At 47.3% G+C, this 26,072-nt stretch overlaps 2 protein-coding genes across 5 annotated transcripts in view; both read left to right on the top strand.

Annotated features, from left to right (window-relative positions):
• The window catches only part of ECE2 (endothelin converting enzyme 2), a 32,162-nt gene extending 26,334 nt beyond the window's left edge, over positions 1–5,828 (top strand). For all 4 annotated transcript variants that reach the window (XM_055568883.1, XM_055568882.1, XM_055568885.1 and 1 more), the window contains 10 exons: positions 134–248; positions 1,545–1,655; positions 3,019–3,117; positions 3,219–3,296; positions 3,794–3,897; positions 4,075–4,185; positions 4,311–4,378; positions 4,587–4,777; positions 4,871–4,966; positions 5,635–5,828. In XM_055568883.1, coding sequence (XP_055424858.1) covers positions 134–248; positions 1,545–1,655; positions 3,019–3,117; positions 3,219–3,296; positions 3,794–3,897; positions 4,075–4,185; positions 4,311–4,378; positions 4,587–4,777; positions 4,871–4,966; positions 5,635–5,811 — 1,150 coding nt within the window. In that variant the 3' untranslated portion in view covers positions 5,812–5,828. The remainder of the gene's footprint in view (positions 1–133; positions 249–1,544; positions 1,656–3,018; positions 3,118–3,218; positions 3,297–3,793; positions 3,898–4,074; positions 4,186–4,310; positions 4,379–4,586; positions 4,778–4,870; positions 4,967–5,634) is intronic.
• Positions 5,829–12,965: 7,137 nt separating this feature from the next.
• PSMD2 (proteasome 26S subunit ubiquitin receptor, non-ATPase 2) lies at positions 12,966–22,302 on the top strand. Its single transcript, XM_055568881.1, has 21 exons — positions 12,966–13,145; positions 13,610–13,666; positions 14,099–14,263; positions 15,058–15,179; positions 15,345–15,569; positions 16,105–16,263; positions 16,406–16,550; positions 16,729–16,789; positions 17,032–17,178; positions 17,326–17,432; positions 17,630–17,757; positions 17,966–18,053; positions 19,373–19,535; positions 19,661–19,762; positions 19,927–20,072; positions 20,310–20,393; positions 20,602–20,770; positions 20,860–20,954; positions 21,170–21,296; positions 21,699–21,817; positions 21,965–22,302. Exons 1-21 carry the CDS (start codon positions 13,011–13,013, stop codon positions 22,145–22,147), a joined length of 2,727 nt encoding a protein of 908 aa, XP_055424856.1. The 5' UTR covers positions 12,966–13,010; the 3' UTR covers positions 22,148–22,302.
• The last annotated feature ends 3,770 nt before the right edge of the window (positions 22,303–26,072 follow it).

Genomic DNA, 26,072 nt, shown 5'->3' with positions numbered 1-26,072 from the left:
AGAGAGGGATTCTGGGAGAACGCCCATGAATGACTCTAAGGGATTCCTGTTATCTGCATGTTGGTAGAGCTGGTTTTGTGGGGGCGGAAATGGTTCCTGCCTTTATCTTATGTTCTGGTCACTTATATACCAGTGTCCTGAACAATTATCTGATCTGGAACCTGGTACAGAAGACAACTTCAAGCCTGGACCACCGCTTTGAGTCTGCACAAGAAAAGCTGCTGGAGACCCTCTATGGCACCAAGAAGGTGGGTTTTCTAACTCTGCTCTCACCTTCCAATCCAGTCAGGCTGATGCTTCACAACCCCTGTGTGTCAGACACCATTTAATTTACATGTAGAGCACATGACTGAGATTCAAGCTAACTTAGGTTTCAGTCCAAACTCCTCCATTTTTTGGCCCATGGGACCTTGAGCATATCTCCACCACCATTTTGTCTCTTCATTTCTGGGTTGGAGAAACAGAAACTTCTTGTGGGGTTGTTATGAGGACTGAATTCACATAAGTGAAGTACTTACCAGTACACGCTATGTGTAGGCACTAACTTTGATAATGAGAGTGAAGAAGAAAATGAATAAGTGCCGTTCTCAGTTTCAAGAAGCCCTGTTAAGTGGGGGAAGGAGATACGTAAACAGACATTATATTCTGGGGTGCTCACGCTGAATGACCTTCTTTGTGATGTAGGACAGAGGTGGGGTAGCACATTTTACCTGGGGCGTGGAGTAATGGAGGGGAGAAGGGCATTCCGGGCTGAAGGAGTAGGATGTGCAGATCCCAGAGGCCAGGAGGAGTGTGGTGGTGTTGCCTGTGTTCTGGCATGACTTTGAGGAGAGGGCACCCGAGAGGCTGAGGGTGGTGAGGCTGGCCTGGGGTGATCCATAGAGGGACCTGAATGGGGGCCTAGGGAGCCTGGCCTTTCTTTCAGGGATGGAGAACCTGGGACAGTTTTAAGCAGGGGTGTAACTGGTTGGATTTATATATTAGGTCATCATTCTGCAGCTAAATGGAAGACAGATGGTGGGGAGTGACAGGGGAGGGGGATAAGAATGGAGTTGGACTGTCTAGTTAGGAGGCCACTGAAATCTTCAGACAAGAGATGATAGTGTTATAGGGCAGGGAAGTGGCAAAGGGTGGGTGGAGGAGATGATTAAGAAGCAGAGTTAGAATCTGGTGATAGACTGAATGTGGAGATGCAGGAACCTGTGACTCCCAGGTTTCTGGCATGTGGGACTGACTGGATGTAAGACTGAGATGTACAGCTGGGTAAGAAACATCTGGACCCCAGTGGGCCTCTGAGAAACCAAGAGGAGGAGAGTGCTGAGAACAGAGTGGGCAGCGTACATGTGCCTCCTGAGGTTTCACTGCTGGGGTTCGCATGCTTTGCAGTGTTGCTCTTCATTTTCCCTGGAGTCTGAGGGAGAGATGGCACCCCAAACCCAGGGCTCTGATGTGCGGAGCTGAGAGGGGCTGGCCCCAGAGACAGAGAAAGACCCTCAGACTGGAGGGCAGAGCCATCTCTAGGGACCCACTCTTTCCCCTTCCAGTCCTGCACACCGAGGTGGCAGACCTGCATCTCCAACACCGATGACGCTCTTGGCTTCGCTCTGGGCTCCCTCTTTGTGAAAGCCACATTTGACCGGCAGAGCAAGGAAATTGTGAGTCTTCAAGGTCCTTCCAACACTACCCTTCATTTTAGTTAAAATTCACTGCCTCTATTTGTATGTACATAAAGGGAAAAAAGGCTTCCCAGGTGGCTCAGTGATAAAAGAATCTACCTGCCAATACAGGGGATGCAGGTTTGATCCCTGGGTCAGAAAGATCCCCTGGAGAAGGAAGTAGCAGTCTACTCCATTATTCTTGCTTGAGAAATCCCATGCACAGAGGAGTCTGGCGGGTGTCCATGAGATCACAAAGAGTTGGATACGACTTCAGGACTAAACAACAACAGGGAAAAAACTGGGAGGGAATTTATGGTGATTACTTTCGGTGGTTGGGGTTATGAGGGATTTTTTTTTTCTTTTATAAGTTTTCTGTATTTTCCAAGTTTTCTACAATGAGTTATGTTACCTATATAATTAGAAAAATAATATTTATTTATTTATAAGGAGATGATAATGTTTGTGCTTCAGATATTACCTACAAGGATGTAAGTGGCAGTGTTGCTTATAATAGGCAAAAATGTATCCTTTGTCCCTGTCCACCCTAGTGCCCCATCCCTGTTCTTCCAGATTCTTGAAATAAGGCTGAGCATCTGGAGAGGGTGAAAAGGAAACATGATTTGTCTTTTATTACCTACAAAGATGTAAATGGCAGTGTTTATAATAGGCAAAAATGACAACAGCTTAAATGTCCAATATAGAGGACAGGAAGAACAAATTGTGACTAGGATGGATTATAAGGCAGCATTAAACTGATGATTGTTAAGTGAAAAAAAAGGTTTTATATATATATATATATATATATATATATATATATATATATATTGCACAACATAATTCTATATTATATATGAATATCCCATCAGGGAAAGACACTAGAAATAGGTAATCAAAACATTAGAGTTATCTCTGAGTGATAGGATTTTTTTTTTTTTTTTGGCCGTGCCGTGTCACGCAGGACAACCAGGGATCAAAACCTTGCCCTCTGCATTGGGAGTGCAGAGTCTTAACCACTTAGGCTGCCAGAGAAGTCCCTGAGGGATAGGGTTTTTAAATGATCTATTTTCTTCGACTCCTTTCAGTTTTCCAGTTTTCTGCTATTAATGCCTGCCTTTTATAATCAGATAAAAATCAAAGCACTATATTATGTTAATTCAGTTAACTTATTAGTTTTTTTGATTCATTTGGAGAAAAACCATGACAGTCCCAGTGCTTTCACGAATCACGTGTCTTTTTCATCCTCTTGGATGCTCAGCCTTATTTCAAGAGTCTGGAAGGACAGGGATGGAGCACCAGGGTGGACAGGGACAAGGATGCATTAATGTGTGTGGGAGGCCGACTTGTGCACCCTCCCTCCCAGGCAGAGGGGATGATCAGCGAGATCCGAGCCGCCTTTGAGGAGGCTCTGGGACACTTGGTTTGGATGGATGAGAAGACCCGCCAGGCAGCCAAGGAGAAAGTGAGCAGTGGCCGGGGTTGGGGCGCCATCTGGAGGTGAGGATGGAGAATACAGTTTTGGGGGGGGCCTGGGGAGGGAAATCCTTAACCTGGTCTCTTCAGGCAGATGCCATCTATGATATGATTGGTTTCCCGGACTTCATCCTGGAGCCCAAAGAGCTGGATGATGTTTATGATGGGGTGAGTACCTGCCTGTGAGTACTGAACCTTAGCTCTGTGGAGGTGGGGTGGGGCATAGGGCTCAAGCACTGCAAGGGCAAGAGGTGCTTGCTGGTTCCTTTCAGAGGCAAATGCTGGCTCTGTGCCAGGCTGCAGGCTGGACAGCAGCAGAATGCAGTGTTTACAAATAGAGTTTTGCAGTCAAACCTGTTTCTACCCAACTGTAACCTTGGACAAGTTATATAACCTCTCTGGGCCTCAGTTTCTTCATCTGTAAAAGGGGGTCCTGTTAGCACCTACCTGATAAGATTGTTGTGATAATCAAAGGAGACAGTATATAAAAAAATAAAGTGCCTGCAAAATAATATTGACAAGTTATTATTTGCTAGCTATTTTACACCCATTTTACAGCTGAAGAAACTGATGCTCAGAAAGCTGCTAACTAGTAGCCAAACTGGGACTATTACCTTCTCTAATGTGTTCTCTCACTTGTTTTCTACTTCTGACCATTCCCATAGTATGAAGTGTCTGAAGATTCCTTCTTCCAGAACATGTTGAATTTGTACAACTTCTCTGCTAAGGTGATGGCTGACCAGCTCCGCAAGCCTCCTAGCCGAGACCAGTAAGAATGGGAGCTGCTGATGCTTGGGGCAGCAGGAGAGGTGGGGGAAGTTTTCAGAGTAGACAGAGGGGGATGGCAAGATGGATCCCAAATGAGGCACCAGGTTCTGGTAGGATGTAGGTCAGGCTGCTGGACATCAGGAGAGTCAGGCTCCGTCTCAGCTTCTCCCTCCCCCAGGTGGAGCATGACCCCGCAGACAGTGAACGCCTACTACCTTCCAACCAAGAATGAAATTGTCTTCCCTGCTGGCATCCTGCAGGCCCCCTTCTACGCTTGCAACCACCCCAAGTGTGTCTGAGGCAGGAGGGACTGGGTGCTGGGGCCTGGGCCTGCGGGTGAGCTGGGAGCAGGGCTGGAGGTGAGATTGAGGTGTCCCTCCACCACGCCCTCACTCAACATTCCTCACCTCCCAGGGCCCTGAACTTTGGTGGCATCGGTGTGGTGATGGGCCACGAGTTGACACATGCCTTTGATGACCAAGGTAGAGGTCCACGCAATTGTGTCCTCCAGCCTAGAATTGCTCATGGCTCCTGTAAAACCTTGAGATGTTGGGAGCAGGCCCCATGGTCCCTAGCTGGGAGGTGGGGTGCGCAGGGGGAGGGGTCTGTGGATGAGAGGTAATGGGGGCACTGGTGCCCCCAAGGGTTGGGTTCTGGTCTCAGTAGGATGTAAAGGTTCATTTTCCTCAGGGCGCGAGTATGACAAGGAAGGGAACCTGCGGCCGTGGTGGCAGAATGAGTCATTGGCAGCCTTCCGGAACCACACGGCCTGCATAGAGGAGCAGTACAGCCAGTACCAGGTCAACGGGGAGAAGCTCAACGGGCGCCAGACACTGGGGGAGAACATTGCTGACAATGGGGGGCTTAAGGCTGCCTACAACGTGAGTGGCCCTCTGAGGGCTAAGGCTCACCTCTTCTGGGGGCGGGGGCAGGGCAGGCCCCAACACGCTTGCCACCCATGTTCCCAACCCCAGGCTTACAAAGCATGGCTAAGAAAGCATGGGGAGGAGCAGCAGCTGCCAGCTGTGGGACTCACCAACCACCAGCTCTTCTTTGTGGGATTTGCCCAGGTACTGTCCTTCTGGGAGGCCAGGGGTCTGCCCTTCTCCCACTACCTCCCAGGCATGTCATTAGAAGTCTGGGGCATGCAGGAAAAGGGACTGGGAAATGGGGCTGAAGTGGGAGTGTGGAAAGTGGTCTGGGAGGGCCTCATGGTCAGCCTCCTGTGGGGCCCACAAAAGCACGTGAGGAGGCTGGAGGAGGGAGGTTTCAGGAGGCTTTTGCAGATCTCAAAGGGCAGGGGGTAGGGAGCAGGACTGATCTTCATGATGCTCCTGTGAGGTGGCTGTGGAGGAGGAAGCTCGGGGACAGAGGTACCCAGGAAGACAGTAAGTGGCAGACTCAGCAAGGTCTCCAGGTACTTTGCACTATGGCAGGCAGTCTCCGGGGCTGGACTTCTTCCCCTCAGACACGTCCATCCTGGGCAGCCCTGTGTCCAGGCAGCTTTGAAAGGCCTTCGAGGAATTTCAGAGGGCAGGCGCCTTCTCCTCCCTTGGTGTTGATAGCAAGGCCTTGGGGCTGAGATGCTGGCTAAGCCCTCTTCTGCGTCCTGAGGCCTCCTGAGCCAAGAGGCTGGGGTGGTGGTGCCACGTGTCCCTGGGATAGCTCTGCTGCAGCTGGGGCAGGGGCCTCGCCCACACTAGACACTCTGTGTCCCCGTGTCTGTCCTGGCCTGCAGGTGTGGTGCTCGGTCCGCACACCCGAGAGCTCTCACGAGGGGCTGGTGACCGACCCCCACAGCCCTGCCCGCTTCCGCGTGCTGGGCACTCTCTCCAACTCCCGTGACTTCCTGCGGCACTTCGGCTGCCCTGTCGGCTCCCCCATGAACTCAGGGCAGCTTTGTGAGGTGTGGTAGACCTGGGTCGGGGGAGAAATGGCCAGCTCGGTTGCCGGAGCCTGGGGTAGCTTGCCCAGCCAGGCTGTCTGCTCTGGGGTTGAGGGAAGGCACATGCCAGCTGGGCTGTGTCCTGCCCCACCACACCATAGGTGTGACATGAGTCCTAGTCCCTCCTCGGCCTCCACATTGTGCCTCTGCTTTGGGGGTGCCCCTGCCTCCAGCAGAGTCCCCACCATTCACTGTGATGTTCTTTGCCACCCTGCCTGGAGGAGGCCTGGGCAGGGGCCACCAGCTCCCACAAGAAGGGGTCCACCTCTTTAGGTCCCCAGCTCAGTGGGTTTGGTGGCCACAGGGCCTGTTGTGCCTGCTGACCACGCAGGGCCCGGCAGATGTGCCTCCCACACATCTCCCCAAGGCTTACTCACTGCTCCCTTGGGCATAGACGGAGCTCCTTTCAGCCCTGCCCCCAGGGGCGACCTTTATTCCATGTTCCTCGTGCCACTGCTCCTAATACTGCTGCCAGCCCTCTCTGACGGACCCCCTGTGCTCAGCTCTTAGTGGAAGTCCAACAGCCTTTACAAACCTTCCTGTTGCCTCCCAGGGTCCCTGGGCTCAGCGGGGATGTGTGTACATGTCAGGGATGCTAGGCCCTGCATCTTGGGGTTACAAGTCTTAGGGGGTGACTGATTCTCCCTGGACCAAGCAGGAAAGCAGATAGAGTAGGAAGAGTGAAGGATAGAGTCTATTTTTACAGGAAAGTGTGTGGGGAGGGAGTGGTCTTGGCCCTGGAGGACCCTGTGCCAATAAATAGACGCGCATCAGTCAGTCTGTCTCTTCCTTCAGTCCTGTTTTCATTTACTCATTCCACCAGTATTTACTGAATACCTGCTGTATGCCAGGTGCTCTTCTAGGCACTCATTTATTCACTCACCAGACACAGGGGACTGAAAATAAAACCCCAGAGAGACAAAAAGGTAGGATGAGGAGTGGCACAAAGTTGAGCCTGGCGAGTGGAGCATGTTCTCCGCTCACTGGTGGCCATGTCCCATCCCTGGCTGACCTATAGCTGGAAGGGTCTGCCGTGGCCCCCATGGATGCATGTAGCTGGGCCTGACACTGATTCTGGGTAACAACTTGGCCAGGGTCAGCTTGGAAGGTGGGTGGCCCTTACCCTGCAGTGGAAGGCAGCCCTGGCCAAGGTAGCACTTCACTCCCTGCAGCTCGGAGCGCTAGCCTCTGCTTGTGATGAGAAGACATGCGTTTCTCCATGTCCTCAAAGGCTTAGCGTTCCTGAGAGCCCCTCATCCCACCTACACATACTCATCAAGCCCTACCAGGTGCCAGGCACAGAGCCCACAGGTTTGGTGGCCACAGAGCCTGCCACCCTCTAGAACAAGTGAGGGAAATGGAGCGTGCATGGAATACCTCTGTATTCCAGGCACTTCTGCTAGGAGACTCATTACTTTCTTCATTCATTCATTTGTAAATTTATAGATTTATAAGTATTGGGTTGACCAAAAAAGTTTGTTTGGATTTTTTGTGACATCTTACAGAAAAACCCAAATGAACTTTTTGGTCAACCCAATATATTGATTACCAGTAATGTGCCAGGCACTGGTGATGCCAAGATGAAGATGATTCCTTCCCTCAGGTGACTCTTCTGTTGGTACTTTCACCTTCATGAACTCATCTGATCCTCACAGCAACATATGCTATATGTGCTCCAGTTTCCATTTTATAGATCTAACCATAATCACTTCACTGCAGTCAGAGACCTGGATTGAAATTGAAGCTCTGACAGCTATATGAGCTTCAGCCTGTCCCCTAACCTCTAAGAGCCTGTTTCTTTATCTGTAAAATGAGAACCAGAGTAAAACAGTGGAAAGGGCCCAATCTTAATTCTCTTTATAATGTAGTGTCCCCTAAGGTTTAAGTACAGTTGGGTTTATTAAATTAGGAAGGGTAAGAGTGAAGTTTTGTTAATGATTGATGGGTTCCTGGTCACGTGTCCTGCATGCTGTATCCTGTCCCAACATCAGACTGTCCCCATAAAGAGCTGTCTCTATCAAGTGACTTGGATATGTGGCTGCCTGCCAAGGGAAGGAAATCGCTGGCTCCTTGGGGAAAGTGGGCTTGGGAACTCTTAATATCACGGGAAAGCATGGCTTGAGTCTCTGCTCTGAGAACACAACTCTAGGAGGGGCGGCAGAGTGTACTGGAAAGAGGAGGGCTGTCACATCTGCAAGCCTGGTTCTGGCTCCAGCTCTGCCGCCTGCAACTGTGACGCCAGGCACGGTTTATCCCGTCTTCAGATCTCAGTAACCTTGGCCGTCTGTAAAATAAGTGGGTTGGATGAGATGCTCTCAGAGGCCTAGATCAGCTTTAATGTTTCAATAAGTGGCTTCATGGGCTTAGCAAGTTCTAGAACCCAAAGAAAAGAACTGGCTTATGAAGTTTGGATGTTGCACAGAGAATGGGATTTATAATGTCAGTGTCATGATGGAGGAGAGAGGCTTGGTATCATAAAGCCTTGCCCTTCTCTTGACACTTGATTTCAAAGACCAGCTTAGAATACTGACCAGCTGGCCACTGTGGCATTAAAACTCCATATTTGCAAAAGGTCAACATGTCAAATAATGATAATAAGCAGAAGCCCTGATTTACCAAGTCTCTTTTTTGCTTCAGTCTGTACTAAACACTTTAAAAATATCACCTCGTTAAAGTCCCACAGCTTACAAGGAGGTTCTATCATTGTCTCTATCTTACAAGTAGAGAAACTAAAGGAAAAAATTATATAACTTCCAATGTCAGCTAAGACACACTGCATTAAAGTCAAATTTAGAATTCAGATGCTCTTAATCACCACCAGTTAGTCCTCTAAGTCATGACAGAGTTGAGACTCAAGCATATATATCTCTTCTGGGCAATTTCATCATGCTTCCAAGTGAGGCTGTTACCAGCAGGTGCATTTCCATGGCACCCAGCTCACTCAGGCCAGATACATATGACAACCAGGTAGCTACAGGAAACCTAAGCACATGTTGAAAGTAAGTGAGGCAGCACTGTTTGTTGAGCACTCTGCAGGTGCTTGGTTCCAGAGGCAAGGCAAGGTGAACATCAAGTGACAGATGTAACCTTCACCCTTAGTGGCCTGCCAAGCTGACAAATACCCATCTGTAATATGCTTTGGTGTGTTAAAGCAGAAGAAGGAATAAAGGATGGTGCTCCTCAGTGGGTACATGACAGCAGTTATTAGTTAAGGTGCTGGGCCATACCCTACACTGTCCCATGAAAGTTGGACTAATTCCGATGCACAGTACAGTAACATGCGAAACAACATAATTTCATACCTGGAGGTACTCTGGGAATGTCATGTTGGAAGAGAGTCGCCCATTAAATAAGCACAGTGTCGGTAGACCTATCCTGACTCACAAGTGGAGACTCCTGAGTTTCTCAGTGCTGAGCTCTGGGCTCCAAAGAGACTCCTCCTAGTGGGCCATTATCATATACAAAGATGACCTGAAGATGAATGCAAAGCCATTCGGTCACTCACTTATTTAACAAATACTTGTCAAGGCCTACCACAAGCCAGGTATTAGACTGGATGCTAGGGGTACAAAGATGAATAAGACATAGTTCCTGTTCTTCTAAGAGCTCAGAGTGGAGTGAGGGAGAGGTAGGTACCAAGCAACATAGGAACACAGGGAAAGGCTTCCTACATAGGTGATACTGAGCTGGAGTACAAAGGATGGGAAAATTTGCTAGCAAAAAACAGTAATGAGCAGGGGACTTCCCTGGTGGTCCAGTGGCTAAGAATCTTCATTCCAATGCAGGGGACACAGGTTCAACCTCTGGTCGGGGAACTAAGATCCCACACGCCGCTCGGCAACTAAGCCTGCATGCCACAACGAAGACCCAGCGCAGCTGAAAGTAAATAACTGAATACATTTTTAAAATAAAAAATGGTGACGGGTATTCCATACAGAAGGAACAGCAAAGTGAAAAGGCTGATCCAGCTCAAAGGGGCAGAGCATGTTAAGAAATAGTAAAATGTTTAGGCTGATCAGGAGGGAGGCGAAAGGGGCATAATAAAGAGGTTGTAACAGAAGAAAGGAAGTTGTAACAGTCATTATGAAAAAGAGGGGATTGTAACAACTCCTTTCAGTTCTGGGAATTAATGGTAGGAAGGGCCACAATGCAATCTGACTTTGAAAAATATCACACAAAGAAAGTAGCAGCCCAGTGGAAACAGTGCAGGTGTGTCCTGTCTGGAGCATTTCTAGTGTTACAGAAATGATGCTTTGGGTTGCATGATTTTCAGAGCCTCCATAAGAGGTGTAGTTCTACAGCTCAGGCCATAAGTTTGGGGGAAGCATGGCTGGTCAATGGGTGCAATTTGAAGGAAGGTGGTGAGAAGGGAAAGGTGATGGGCCTTGATTGGAGAGCAATTTGGTCACAAGGCTGGGAGTCCGGCCAAATGGTAGGAAGGAGTGCTTCTGAGAGAGCAATTTGACTGAAATGAAGCTTGAGGCAGGTCATCAATGTATCATCAAGCCTTGAGAATAAATGCGGGACATTTGCATTTGGCCAGAGAGGTTTGGGGCTTGAGTGCTTGGAGGTAGGGAGCAAGGGGCAGTCCTGCAAATCTGAGGAAGCTGGAAAATGATACTGTTTTTTTCTCCAGTTGCCAGGCAACTAGCCAGACACTTTATATACTCTTATTTTATTCTCATAAAAACTTATGAGGGAGATACTTAATTACTCACATTTCATAGAAGAAACCAAACAGAGAGGTTAGGAAGCTTGCCCAAATATCACAGCTGGTGAAGGGCAGAATTTGGTGTTTGTTCTTTTTTTTAAAGTCACAATATACTTTATTCAATGACCTAAGTTATTGGCTTATTTCCATGTTAGTACATGTTTTTGTGAAAGGCTGTATGTTCTTCCATTATATAGATGCACCATAATTAATGCACTAGTTCCCTATTGTTTTCCATTTTTTGCTTCTGACTGGGTCTTTTTTTTTTTTTAACTTTTTGTTTTATATTGGAATATAGCTGATGAACAATGTTGAGATAGTTTCAGGTGGATAGCAAAGGGACTCAGCCATATATGGTTTTATTATTTAAAAAAAATATTTATTTTTTTAGGCCATGCCACATGGCATGTGGGAGTCTACTTTCCCAGCCAGGGATCGAACCCACACCCCCTGCATTTGAAGCATGGAGTCTTAACCACTGAACCACCAAAGAAGTCCAGAATTTGGTTTTAAATACCAGGTCTGTCCTCTCTAAAGCTTATGTTCTCCTACTCATCCTCAAATGTTTAATTTTGAAACATTTTAAACAGAAAAAACAGTTGAAATAAAGTACAACAAACATTCCTATACTCTTCATCTGGAGTCACCAGCTGTTAACAGCCTGTGCTTTATACCACAACATTACCCCATCTCCTCTAAGGTAATGGTGGGGATATGATTGGTATAAAAGACAAAATTTGAGATCTGACAAAAGGAAGTCATGGAAATAGGAAAGATTTAGGAAAAATATCTCTATAGTGACTGAAGAAAGCATGTGTTTTGACACGGACATCTTGAAGCCACAGAATAGGCAGAATAGCTGTGCGTGTGTGTCTCTGTATCTGTGTGTCTCAGTCGCTCAGTCACGTCTGACTTTTTGCGGGCCCCATAGATTGTAGCCTGTCAATATTTCTGCCCATGGGATTTTCCAGGCAAGAATACTGGAATGGGTTGCCATTCCCTATTCCAGGAGATTTTCCCAAACCCAGGGATGAAACCCATGTCTCTTGCATATCCTGTTCTGGGAGTCAGATTCTTTACCACTATGTACCACCCAATATCTGTCAGCAGACTAGGGCTGGGGCAGTCACTGGTGATGGAAATGAAAGGTCATCCCCAGAATTCAAACACTGAGTGGAAAAGAACAGCTTTTAAAATGGGCATCACACCTTTACATCAACATCTATACAAATATTTAGCCAACCTTCATTCAACGCTAACTGTGCTGACCAGGTGTTTTTTGTTTTTTTGTTTTTTTAAACAAACACTTTCCGCTTTTTTTTAATGACTCAGAATCCATAAAATAGACTCCAGGCCAAATGGTGAGTGTTCCCACAAGATGAAGGGGAGCAGAGTTACTACTTCTTTTCTCACCTTCCAGATACATACACAGAGGCCTAAGAGAAGAACTTTTGAGATTTGCCTGAAACACTCAAGAATTTGGGAGACGGAAAGACTGAGTTTCATTCTGATTCTATTACTTACTATGATTTTCTCTGTAAAATGGGCACAATCCTACCAAACTCAAAAAGTTGTGAGAACAATATATATCATTTAAAATAAGACCTGACATAAACTACGTTGGTCATATCCCTCCTAAGTCATAACAGGGAGAGGAAGACCAAAAGACAGATGGAGGACAAAGACCTTATCTTCTTCCGTTTTTAGCTTCAGAACTTCGCCTTAGGGCGTAGGACTGGATGTATTTTTTTCTACTTCATCTGGCTCAGCAGGTGGATTTAAGGTGGTATCCACATCCTCACAGTAATATCACAGCACTCTTCTTCAACGGGTGGTGATGGTGATGGTGATTTAGTCGCTAAGTCCTGTCCGACTCTTGCGACCCCATGGGTAGCCCGCCAGGCTCCTCTGTCCATGGGATTTTCCAGGCAGTAATACTGGAGTGAGTTGCCATTTCCTTCTTCAACGGGAGAGGAATGTTATTAGGTGAATATACCACGGGGCTTGATTTATTACACAAACTTCACAAAGACTGCAATCAACAGTCCAGTACTTCAAGAATCTCGTCCATTTGTCCCAACACGCAGCTAACTGGGGTGTCACCGTGGGTACTACTCACACTGCGGCCTCGGCTCACAGCCAGTTCAACTCCTACTGCACCGAGCGCCCCCGAATCCCAAACAGCGTTCGGGAAACTCCAGGTCCGAGCCTCTGGGGCTCCTATAGCGCATGGGAAGCTGGGAATTGTAGTTTTCTCGTTGCTCTGATAGCGAAGTCAGCGGTTGCTCGGATAGCGAAGTCAGCGGATGGGGACTCCCAGGCCTCGAGGGTGGGTGGGTCGCCGCGGAGTTTCCGGTCGCAGGCGGGCTTTGGAGGGGGAGGTGCCGTGGACGATGCACGCAAAGACACCTGGGAAACGGGGCGGTGCGCGCGCAGCTGGCCCGCACTGGCGGTGGAGATGGAGGAGGGTGGCAGAGACAAGGCACCGCTGCAGCCCCAGCAGCCCCCAGCGACGTCTCCCGGCAGCGGGGACGAGAAGCCGAGCGGCAAGGAGCGGCGGGATGCCGGGGACAAGGACAAAGAGCAGGAGCTGGTGAGGCGCGGCCCTGGGAGCTGGCGGAGGAGGCGGCCATGGGCTGAGTCACGGCGGTCCCGCAGGCCTCGGACTCAACTCCCAACGGCCCCACCGGCCCCGGGAGAGGGCAGATAGGGCGATCCTCTGGGATCCCGGCACCCCGCCTCTCTGCCCCCTCTCCCATCATCCGTTCCGCGCTGTCATCTCCGCCGCCCCTACCAGCCCTCACCACCTTCCTCACCGCCTTCTCGTGAGGTGGGCTCGGGCTGGTAATTGTCACCCCCTTTTTTCAGAACGGCTTTCAAGCAGAGCCTGGCCCAGAAGTCAGGCTGCCTTCCACCAGGTCCTCTCACTCCCACTCTCCTTGTCCACCTGGTCCCCCCTAAGGAGGCAGGCTCACTCTCCTCCTGCCCCAGGGTGATTGGGAGGAGGATGTGTTTGAGATTCCTTCTCTTGATGGGCTTCTTCCTTCAACTCTCCAGTCTGAGGAGGACAAACAACTTCAGGATGAACTGGAGATGCTCGTGGAACGATTGGGGGTGAGTCACAGTGTTAACAAGAGCCGGTGCATATACGAATCTTTCTCACTTGCCTAATTCCAGTTTGGGCAGCAACTCTTATATGAGGTAGAGAGAAGGATGGAATGTATTTTAGAGTCATGTTGCGTATTTTAGAGTCATGTTGCAATCATGTTATGAGGGAGGGGAGTAAAAATAGATGAAACATTTTTGTGGCTTCGTTTAATGGGAGAAACAGTTCTTGAACTCTTAACTGGGGACATTTGTTTTTGTGCCAGGCAGTGTGTGTGTGTGTGTGTGTGTGTGTGCGCGCGCGCGCGCGCGCGCGCCGGAAGCTGGACAATCCAGATAGATGAGACACAGTTACTTTCCTAGGGGAGTTGTTAAACACTTCTGTATTATGACTTAAGGGATGAGATTTCTTTTATCTGAACCTTGATATCTCCGGGTCAGGAGAAGGACACTTCCCTGTACCGACCAGCCCTGGAGGAACTGCGGAGGCAGATTCGTTCTTCTACAACTTCCATGACTTCAGTACCCAAACCTCTCAAATTTCTGCGTCCACACTATGGCAAACTGAAGGAGATCTATGAGAACATGGCCCCTGGGGAGAATAAGGTAAAACTATTCCAGAAGCTGGTGGAGGCCTAGTTTGGGAATTCCTTTTCATCTAGACCATGGGGCTTATGGTGAATCAGGAAGCCTAGTAGACCTGAGATCCTGAGCAAGTTCAACAGAACTCATCATAATCAAAACACTTACGTAAGAGTGAGTTGATAGGAAGATTGTTTTTAGAAAGGATAATTTTTTATTCAGAAAGGATAATAGTTTCTGTTATTTATGTTGGACCTTGGGATTTTATTATCATGATTTTTATCAATTTACTTTTAACCTAAATTTTTTTCTATTCTTTACATCCCATGCACCTTTTCTATTTGTTTTATCTCTAGAATATTATCCCCAACTCAGTAACTTTTCTGCCTGTTGGTACAACCCTAATCCAAGAAATGTTCAGTTCTCACCTGAACTACTGCAGCAGCCTCCCAACTGACTGACTCTCTTCCTTTTTTCTGTGACCTCCTACACAGTTTGTCTTTCATAGAGCAGCCATAGTGATCTTTAGAGTGTGAATCTTTTCTGCTTAAAACTTTTAAATAGTTTACTATTGCAGTTGGAATAAAATTTAGAGTCTCCATCTTTCTCTGCTCTCCCCTGGCTAGCACCCTCCAGTCATGTTGGTTCAAAAGGGAGATTGCAGCAGGCTTAGGTAATATAAAATGTTTTAAGCTTTTAACATGAGATTGGTGATATAATTGACATTTACTTTGGGGGATAGTGACAGTGATCTTGATTCCATAATGTAACATTCCCCTTACCCTGAATTTGACTTCAAAGGACTGATTTCTTTGTAGCGTTTTGCTGCTGACATCATCTCTGTTTTGGCCATGACCATGAGCGGGGAGCGTGAGTGCCTCAAATATCGTCTTGTGGGCTCCCAGGAGGAATTGGCATCATGGGGTCATGAATACGTCAGGTAAGACCTTTTCTTCTTGGGAAGCTGAAGGGGTTCTGAGTTATAGTCCTGAGGTCTGTCTTAGAGTACCAGTGTATCGAGTTTCCCAGATAGTGAATTCTTTGACCCACAGGGAAGTGCTTCCCGTGAAGGTCTGTTTCTCTAATGGTCTGGGCCTGTCCATAGGCATCTCGCAGGAGAAGTGGCTAAGGAGTGGCAGGAGCTGGATGATGCGGAGAAGACACAGCGGGAGCCACTGCTGACCCTGGTAAAGGAGATTGTCCCCTATAACATGGCCCACAATGCAGAGCATGAGGCCTGCGACCTGCTCATGGAAATTGAACAGGTGGATATGCTGGAGAAAGACATTGATGAGAATGCCTATGCAAAGGTCTGCCTCTATCTCACCAGGTAAGTGAGCAAGGTAGCGAAGGGTGGCAGGCCTACCCTCTCCAGTATTTCTTTCTCAATTGTGACTCCGTTATTTTCAAAGAGTGTCTGCTTCAAAAATAGCAATCAAGCTGTAGTTAATTTGTTAACGTCTGTGAACTTCTTGAAGACAGAGACATCATGTCTCCTTAGTAGTCCCAATAACTAGTGTAATGTTTAGTGTATAATAGGCATCCAATACTTTGGCCACCTGATGTGAAGAGCTGACTCATTTGAAAAGACCCTGATGCTGGGAAAGATTGAAGGTGGGAGGAGAAGGGGAGAACAGAGGATGAGATGGTTGGATGGCATCGCCGACTCAATGGACACAAGTCTGAGTAAACTCTGGGAGTTGGTGATGGACAGGGAGGCTTGGCTTGCTGCAGTCCATAGGGTCTCAAAGAGTCAGACATGACTGAGCGACTAAACTGAACTGATAGTAGGCATCCAGTATCGGGTAAGTGAATTAAACAGGGTAAATGAATATCTGATTGCTGTATTATTTTTACTTTGGTAGTTGTGTGAATTACGTGCCCGAGCCTGAAAACTCTGCCCTACTGCGTTGTGCCCTGGGTGTGTTCCGGAAGTTCAGTCGCTTCCCTGAAGCTCTGAGATTGGCACTGATGCTCAATGACATGGAGCTGGTAGAAGATATTTTCACCTCCTGCAAAGACGTGTATGTAAGGGAAAAAGTGGGTGAAGTGATAAGCTGATGGATGGGACATGTGCATGAGGAAGGACATGTAGTTTCTGGTTAGGACTTGAAGGGCTATTCTAGTCGATGGGGGCTGAGCAGATGTGGCGGCTGTCTCCCACAGGGTTGTACAGAAACAAATGGCATTCATGTTGGGCCGGCATGGGGTGTTTTTGGAGCTGAGTGAAGATGTGGAGGAGTATGAAGACCTGACAGAGATCATGTCCAATGTGCAGCTCAACAGCAACTTCTTGGCTTTAGCCCGAGAGGTGAGATTCTTTGTCCTTACCCATCAAGGTTTTTTGGTTTTGATTCCACCTGGCATTTTACCTCCCTGATGCTTCTGACTAGACTCTCCTTGGTTAGAACTGCCATTCAGTGGGATAACAGAAGGGATGACTAAGGGAGGACTGGGGGAGCAGTTGTGACCCTCTGACTTCTCTTCAGCTGGACATCATGGAGCCCAAGGTGCCTGATGACATCTATAAAACCCACCTAGAGAACAACAGTGAGTGGACATCTCCATGTGTGTGGGGATTGGAGGATTGTTAACTGTGCTTCTTGTATTGAGTGTTGGCTTGGCCCAATATGCTTGTCCTATAGAGCTCAGAATTCCCACATGCTTTTTCCCTATGTCACTGTTGGGGGCCACAGATAGAGGATTCTAAGGGGCCAGCTCAGAATCAGCTGTCATGCTATGTTCCTTTCTTGTTCTACTCTAAACCTTCATTTTTTTCCCCTCCTTTGCAGGGTTTGGGGGCAGTGGCTCTCAGGTGGACTCTGCCCGTATGAACCTGGCCTCCTCTTTTGTGAACGGCTTTGTGAATGCAGCCTTTGGTCAAGACAAGCTGCTGACAGATGATGGCAACAAATGGCTTTATAAGAACAAGGACCATGGTATAATTCTGTTCCTCTTCTGTGTAATTTTGTTCAATCTTTTTGTCCTTCTAGGTGCATGTGTTATAAGGGATTCCCGAGGCAGTTCTTTATAACAGTTTTTCAAGGGTAGAGCCTAAAAGACTGATTGGTTTTTCCTTGGTATAGGAATGTTGAGTGCAGCTGCATCCCTTGGCATGATTCTGCTGTGGGATGTGGATGGTGGCCTTACCCAGATTGACAAGTACCTGTACTCTTCTGAGGACTACATCAAGGTTGGTCTGGGCACAACCCACTAATGCAGACATCCCCCTCCCATGTGCTAGGGCCCTCTTAGGGCCTCCTTTTCACTGGTAGGTCGGCCCAGTTTTTGACTCCAGTTAAGGCAGATGCTATAATGAGGCCCATGTGGCATCCTTTGTGGTGAGGAAGGTAGAGTAGCCCAGGTGAAGAATCTGTTTGCATTTTGTAGTCAGGAGCCCTCCTGGCCTGTGGCATTGTGAACTCTGGCGTCCGGAACGAGTGTGACCCTGCCCTGGCACTGCTCTCAGACTATGTCCTCCACAACAGCAACACCATGAGACTTGGTTCCATCTTTGGGTAAGGCTTCTTGCTTCTCCTTTTGATAGTACTCAGCCTGTAAGCTCTGTGAAAACAGAACCGGGCCCTTCCACCTTTGTATAGCCAAAGACTACCATTGTGCTTATTTGGCTCTTGGTGACTGTTGAAATGACCAGTTCTCATTTTGTTTCTTCCTTGTCTTATCCTCGGGTGTGTGTTGGGGACTGTCTCTCTTTGGCTTTTGTAGGCTTGGCTTGGCCTATGCTGGCTCCAATCGTGAAGATGTTCTCACCCTGCTGCTACCTGTGATGGGAGATTCCAAGTCCAGTATGGAGGTGAATAGAGGTTGTTGATCATTTAGGGGAGATAGGAAAGGTATTCTGAGTCCTTCCAGTCTCTCGTAAATAGTGGGGAAAAGAGTGTGTGTGTTGTGGGGTAGTGGGGGAGGGGAGAGAGTGGGGATGTGTATCATTTCAGTGAAATTGCTTGGAATTGGGTTTCTAAGCCTCAGGGGACATTGAGGCTAAAGAGTTAATGTTTTAGTATTGAGTTCCAGCCCTTGGGATCCATGAGGAAGTATCAGACTAGAGTGGGGAGGAACTTTATCCAGCTTGGGGTGGGTATGCTGTTTTAGTCATTAGCCAACCTTAAATTTTCTTACTTGTGTAGAATCATTTTCAGTTCAGTTCAGTTCAGTCGCTCAGTCGTGTCCGACTCTTCGCGACCCCATGAATCACAGCACGCCAGGCCTCCCTGTCCATCACCAACTCCTGGAATTCACTCAGACTCACGTCCATCGAGTCAGTGATGCCATCCAGCCATCTCATCCTCTGTCGTCCCCGTCTCCTCCTGCCCCCAATCCCTCCCAGCATCAGAGTCTTTTCCGATGAGTCAACTGTTCGCATGAGGTGGCCAAAGTACTGGAGTTTCAGCCTTAGCATCATTCCTTCCAAAGAAGTCCCAGGACTGATCTCCTTTAGGATGGACTGGTTGGCTCTCCTTGGAGTCCAAGGAACTCTCAAGAGTCTTCTCCAAAACCACAGTTCAAAAGCATCAATTCTTCGGCGCTCAGCTTTCTTCACAGTCCCAACTCTCACATCCATACATGACCACTGGAAAAACCATAGCCTTGACTAGACAGACCTTTGTTGGCAAAGTAATGTCTTTGCTTTTCAATATGCTATCTAGGTTGTTCATAACTTTTCTTTTAAGGAGTAAGCGTCTTTAGTGATGGATAAATAAAGTGTGGTGGCTAAAAGCATAGGTTTTAGTCAGACCTCAGTTCAAATCCTGCCGCCTCTGCTTACAGGTAGTGTGAACTTGGACTTGTGACTCAATCTCCTTAGGCATCCTTTTTCTTGTCAATACAAGGAATAACAGTAGAACCTGTTTCATGGGGTTTTTGTGAAGATTAAATGTTAATAGTATGCAAAGCAGTTGATGTAGTGGCTGCTTGATGCTCTCGTCATTTTGGCCTGTCATCAGAAGGGGGTTGTTACCTAATGTGGTTTCAGTGGACTCTAGGAGTTGGCTATCTTGAATCAAGATAGGTGAACAACTATTTTAACAACTTACTTAATATTTGATAACTTAATACTTCATGTTTAATAGCTTGATATTTAGTAATGCTAAGTATTGATTTTGCCATTTCTAGGTGGCAGGTGTGACAGCTCTGGCCTGTGGAATGATAGCAGTGGGCTCCTGCAATGGCGATGTCACTTCCACTATCCTTCAGACCATCATGGAGAAGTCAGAGACTGAGCTCAAGGACACTTACGCCCGTTGGCTTCCTCTTGGACTGGGCCTCAACCATCTGGGTGAGAGAATGTCTCTCTCTTTGGGCAAAAGACTGGTATTAACTGGATACAACAGGGAGAGTTTATGAGTCAGGCTGTGCTGGGAGAGAGTATCTGTCCTCTGACCCCTTGAACCTCTCCTTTAGGGAAGGGAGAGGCCATCGAGGCCATCCTGGCCGCTCTGGAGGTTGTGTCTGAGCCATTCCGCAGTTTCGCCAACACACTTGTGGACGTGTGTGCCTATGCAGGTCTGTGTGTTTGTTCCTCCTCAGGGACATGTCACTTCTTTCTTGGGCCTCCTTTCTTAGTCATCCTGAATTGCCTTAGATTCTTTAGCTTGTGTTCCTAGAGGAAGCTTTTCCTTGGTGCCTTCTCATCTCTTCCCTTTCTTTGTGTGACCACCCTGCCCCAGGCTCTGGGAATGTACTGAAGGTGCAGCAGCTACTCCACATTTGCAGTGAGCACTTTGACTCCAAGGAAAAAGAGGAAGACAAAGACAAGAAGGAAAAGAAGGACAAGGACAAGAAGGAAGCCCCTGCTGACATGGGAGCACATCAGGTTCTGTGGGCAGCTGAGCACACTCCAGGGAGGCTCTGGGAAAAGATAATATGGATTTGGATTTGTTTTAGAGCCTCTCTGGGCATTGCTGAGTGTTGAAATAGCACGAGACAAGGTTCCTGCATGAGGGGTCAGGGTGTGCCCCACAGGACAGCTTTTTCTTCTTAGATGGCTTGAGTCAGGGGTGAGTTTTCTGTTCCATGAGCTTACTGGGCTTTGCTGGCTCTTCTTTTGCAGGGAGTGGCTGTATTGGGGATCGCCCTTATTGCTATGGGGGAGGAGATTGGTGCAGAGATGGCACTACGAACCTTTGGCCACCTGGTGAGTATCACATGAAGATTGAAATGTATTGGTTTTGATGCCTAGAATTCCCCCAGGAGATTTCCCTGATGGGTTTTCTCAGTCGGGAAATGGTCTTTCTGCTGCACCCTTGCTACAAAACTTAAGGCCCCATCTACCCATCTGTCTGTTCTTGTAACTGAGCTTGTTGTTTCTGCTTTCTATGACACCCTTGTTATTTTATCACCAGCTGAGATACGGGGAGCCTACGCTCCGAAGGGCTGTGCCTTTAGCACTGGCCTTAATCTCTGTTTCAAATCCACGACTCAACATCCTGGATACCCTAAGCAAATTCTCTCATGATGCTGACCCAGAAGTGTCCTATAACTCCATCTTTGCCATGGGCATGGTGGGCAGTGGTAAGTATTGGTCAGAAAGAAATCTTAGGCATCTTGGGGGAAGGGTTGAAGCCCTTTTTTCAAGCCTCTGTAACACTTAATATTTCCAGGTACCAATAATGCCCGTCTGGCTGCGATGCTTCGCCAGTTAGCCCAGTATCATGCCAAGGACCCCAACAACCTCTTCATGGTGCGCTTGGCGCAGGTAAAGAATAGATCTGTTCTCCTTAGAGTGCGTGTGCCAGGGGAAGTGTCTGTGTGATGGAAGGGAGACATGACGCTGTGTGAAGGGAAACCTTAAATCTGGCCTGGAAAGGAGGATGTGAATGAGTTGTGAGATTTGTGTGGCCGAGTTAGGTGATTTCTCCTTAGACGTGACTTCCCCACCTCCACTTCTCTCTGTATTTTTTCTTCTCCCAGGGCCTGACACATTTAGGGAAAGGCACACTCACCCTCTGCCCCTACCACAGTGACCGGCAGCTTATGAGTCAAGTGGCTGTGGCTGGGCTGCTCACCGTGCTTGTCTCTTTCCTGGATGTCCGCAACAGTGAGTTCCCGTCAGGAATCTTCCCTGGTGGCACAGAGTGCCCTCTTTCCACCCCTAACCAGGGCCTCCTTGGTAATTTAGGAACAAGACTCAAGTTAACTGTGTACTCCTCTGGGTTTCTGAGGTTCTTTGGGCCTCATGAGACTTCAATCTCTCACACTTTTGATCTTAACCAAAGAGATTTCTTTTGAAGATGAACCAAGCCCATTTTCTGCCCTGAGGGGAAAAGTGATTATCCGAGTCAGGTGGTGGCATCTCCAGTTTGTAGTAGGATGTCTGTGGGGAGGGCTGTGGGTTCAGCTGTACAGCTGAGGGGTTAAAGAGTCAGGGCTGGAGTGGGGTCCCAAGATTTAGGCCTGCTCTGCTGCCTTTAACTGTATTTGTCCTGTGTGCTTCCCTCAGTCATCCTAGGCAAGTCACACTATGTATTATATGGACTGGTGGCTGCCATGCAGCCCCGAATGCTGGTCACATTCGATGAGGAGCTGCGGCCATTGCCGGTGTCTGTCCGTGTGGGCCAGGTGAGGGGCTGAGCAGAGGGGAGGGCCCAGGCTGTACTCCAGAGCTTGTAGAATGCATATATGCCATTTCTCTGAAACTGGGATGGGCACTGGGTTGCTGTTGCACTCCTATCAAGAGTCCTTCATCTCAGTTTTCTCACCCTACAGGCAGTGGATGTGGTGGGCCAGGCTGGCAAGCCTAAGACCATCACAGGGTTCCAGACACACACAACTCCAGTGTTGTTGGCTCACGGGGAGCGGGCAGAATTGGCCACTGAGGAGTTTCTTCCCGTCACCCCTATTCTAGAAGGTTTTGTTATCCTTCGGAAGAACCCCAACTATGACCTCTAAGTGGCCACCAGAGGCTCTGAGCTGCAGCTGATATGTCAGCAGGTCATGATTCCTGCTGCCAGGGGTGGACACTGCTCCAGACCTTTAGGGGAATCCAGACCTTCTTTTGTTACTGAGTGCGATAACTTTGTTGAATAAAGACCTTTATCCCCAGGTCCCTCTGTGTCTATTTTCTGGGATATTGTGGCTGGAGGCCACACTGGGGTGGAGAGGGGATATGAGAGGGTATTGTTTGTAGCAGCTCTGAGCCTGGGCTAGCAGGAAGGCTGCTGTGAATGGAAAAAGCCAAGCCCCTTTTCCTTCTCCCTTCTTTCCTAATCTTCTTAAAAAGTGGTTAATCTTTAAGGGGCATGAACTTTGAAAAGCTTATAAACGTCATGAATCTCCTTTTAGGAGAGATATGTATACCAATTTTTACGCAAACTCTTACAAATAACTTTCCAAGGGGTTTGTAGATCCCAAGCATCCCCCCTATTCCCACCTGCCAATGCACACCCACCTCAAGCCCGTCATTCCCTGGCTTTGGACTAAGGATCTCTGCTCTTACGAGGCAGCAAAGTTAGCTCCAGTCTTCCTAACTTGACTTCTGTGCTGCTGAATGAAATGGACATCTTTACCTCCTATAACCCTCTTGTCCTTTTGGTGAGGCTGCTAGTTGAGGGATTTGATCATGTTAACATTTACCTCTAGGCTGTTCTTGCAAAAATGGTGCAAGAAAGCTTGACCCTGACCTTCCTCTTTAGTAGAGCAATGGGAAAGAAATGGCCTCCTTCCTGGAATGTAATCACTCATGATCTGTAGTGCTCCTTCCTGGTGGGGCTGGTATGAGTATAGCTACAATACCAGTAGGGGCCTGGACCCCTATGGATGCAGTGGAGGAGAACAGATGGCCCTGTCAGATAATTGCTACCATTTATCCAACACTTGAACTGTGGTTTTACCCTCTGAATAGTAATCGGCACTTAATAGGTCATCAACAAATGGCCTAGTAAAACAACAACAAAAAGAGTACGTACTCTATATTTCTAGTGACAGCAGATCAATGGTTATCTATAGATGGGAATGGAGAGAAAGATGATTCTGAAGGAAGAAAACTGTTGAGAGCAATGGAATTGGTCAGTATCTTGATTGTAGTAGTGGTGGTGATCATATATCTGTCAAAATTAATCAAATTGTACTTATTTATTTTTTTGGCCACCCAGCTTGTGGGATCTTCATTCCCTGACCAGGGATTGAACCCAGGCCCTCAGCAGTGACAGCGCAGAGTCCTAACCACTATACCACCAGGGAATTAATTCCTTGTATATTTTAAATACGTGCAGTTTGTAACAAAGTTTTCAAACATGAAAAAAAAATAGTGATTGTAAAATGAAAACATAAAAGGTAATTCTCTTTCCAAGTCAGTGATTGTACTTTAAGAAATTTTCGTAATGGCTCTTAACCTTTCACATTTAATGTCATTCAGCAATAAATAAATGGAGACATTGTGCTTTAGACTTTCTAGTTTGTGGGTATATAAATAGAGAAAAACAAATCCTATCCTCACAAAGCTTACAAGAAGAAGAAAACAATTGTGTTAATGTTGCGATCAACTCTATACTGGAGTCTAAGCAAATACTCTGGGATCACTGAAATAGGGCCTAAGTGCCTAAATAGGTGAGGGAAGATTTTTCTTTTTTTGATGTGGACCATTTTTAAAGTTTTTCATTATTTTGCTAGGGGGCTGCTTTATTGTGTATGGGCTTTCTCTTATTGCAGAGAGTGGGGGTTACTCTTCCTTGTGGTGCTTGGACGTCTTATTGCCATGGCTTCTCTTGTTGCTTAGTGGGGCTCTGGAGTGTTTGGGCTTCAATGGTTGTGGCTCTCAGGCTTTAGAGCACACGCTCAGTCGATGTGGTGCACACGCTTAGTTGCCCCAAGGCATGTTGAATCTTCCCAGACCAGGGATTGAACCCTGCATTGACAGGCAGATTCTTAACCACTGGGAACCAGGCCGGTACTTTTAAGTCTTTACTGAGTTTGTTACAATATTGTTTCTGTGTTTGTGTTTTGGTTTTTTGGCCTCAAGGCATGTGGGATCTTAGTTCCCTGACCAGGGATTGAACCCCCTGCACTCTGCAATGGAAGGCAAAGTCTTAACTACTGGACTGCCAGGGAAGTCCTGAGGGGAGATTTTTGAGAAAACATTCTTGAAGAAAGATAAGTTTATCCAGAGGAAAAGAGGGCAGGATACAGCCAAAGGAGTAGCAAAAGCAAGAAGGCAGACAAGCTACTTGCTTTCAGAAACCATGGATAGTTTGATTCAGCTAAGTGTTACATAGAGTTAGGGGAAACTGTGCTAGGAGCTAGAGACACAGGCTTAGATCAGGTTTAGAAGAGCTTTGTTAAGAAATTGACAGTGTCTCTCTATGGGCACCAATGAATGATAACAGGAAAGGGACATTCTCAGCTAGCTATCTCGGTGAGAAAGCTCACCATGGAGGCCTGGAGACCAAGTAAGTGAAATGAACTGAATTAGGGCAGTAGAAATGGGGAGGGCGGAAGAATTTTCAAATACAAAAACAACAGGACTTGATTCTGATTCAAACACCAATAGGACCTGATGTCTGATGAGATGTAACATAGACAGGAAGGAATGTAAGATGAAATCCAAATTTCCTGCCTGGGCACTAATCACTGAGAAAGAATACATGCGCAAGACACATTTGGGGGCAAAAGGCGGACACTATTCAAGTAGGGAGAGATGACACATTTTTATCTAGACATACATAATTTAAGATGCCTGTACGGTGATCAGGCAGGCTACAGTCCATGGGGTCTCAGAGAGTCAGACACAACTGACTAAGCACACAGCAATGTTTTAGGTAGTACCTTGTTTTGATGGGAGTTTAAGATTAAAAAAAAAAATCTTAAAAGTATTGAACTTGTTACAATATTGCTTCTGTTTTACGTTTAGTTTTTTTTTTTAAAATACTGTGTTTTGGGGATGTTTGTATGAAGAATACTGAGAAGGGATCTATCATTTTTGACTTTTTAAATACTTTTTAAATTAAGTTTATTTTTAAGGATAATTGCTTTACAGTATTGTGTTGATTTCTACCAAAAATCATGTTTCGTTTTTTTGGCTGTGAGGTACGGGGGAATCTTAGCTCCCCAGCCAGGAAAGAACCCACACCCCTTGCACCGGAAGGTGAAGTCCTAACCACTGGACCACCAGGGAAGTCCCCTGACTGGAGTTTCAGAGTGATTTCTGAGCTAAGAAGGAATTGCCATGTAAGCAGTAATCGATTTTTATTTATTAGTTTTCGTAGAAAGAGAAATGAGAAGAGCAGAGAAGGGAGGCAACCATATACCATAACGTACAGAACTCCAAGAATGTTACAGAGAACAGCTACATGTGCATTTTCATTCTCCTTATGGTTCTTCCTGTGTGTCTATTTTTGCTCTTCTCTCTTTGGAGCTTAAGTTACTCTGATACAGTTCAGTTCAGTTCAGTTCAGTCGCTTAGTAGTCTCCGACTCTTTGCGACCCCATGAACTGCAGCACGCCAGGCCTCTATGTCCATCACCAACTCCCGGAGTTTACTCAAACTCATGTCCATCAAGTCGGTGATGCCATCCAGCCATCTCATCCTCTGTCGTCCCCTTCTCCGCCTGCCCCCAATCCCTCCCAGCATCAGGATCTTTTCCAATGAGTCAACCCTTCGCATGAGGTGGCCAAAGTATTGGAGTTTCAGCTTTAACATCAGTCCTTCCAATGAACACCCAGGACTGATCTCCTTTAGAATGGACTGGTTGGATTTCCTTGCAGTCCAAGGGACTCTCAAGAGTCTTCTCCAACACCACAGTTCAAAAGCATCAATTCTTCGGCGCTCAGCTTTCTTCACAGTCCAACGCTCAGATCCATATGTGACCACTGAAAAAAC

The sequence above is a fragment of the Bubalus kerabau genome, chromosome 2 (genome assembly GCF_029407905.1).
Source record: "Bubalus kerabau isolate K-KA32 ecotype Philippines breed swamp buffalo chromosome 2, PCC_UOA_SB_1v2, whole genome shotgun sequence".
Lineage (NCBI taxonomy): Eukaryota > Metazoa > Chordata > Mammalia > Artiodactyla > Bovidae > Bubalus > Bubalus kerabau.
Note: the sequence above shows the minus strand (reverse complement) of the source record. Positions and strands in the feature narration are given on the sequence as shown.

Bases quoted from the DNA above. Each gene is read 5' to 3' on its own strand.
- PSMD2 (XM_055568881.1), top strand. From the start codon at position 13,011: ATGGAGGAGGGTGGCAGAGACAAGGCACCGCTGCAGCCCCAGCAGCCC. The intron at 17,179-17,325 runs GTATAATTCTGT...TCCTTGGTATAG, and splicing joins TTATAAGAACAAGGACCATG to GAATGTTGAGTGCAGCTGCA. The intron at 20,771-20,859 runs GTAAGTATTGGT...TAATATTTCCAG, and splicing joins CATGGGCATGGTGGGCAGTG to GTACCAATAATGCCCGTCTG.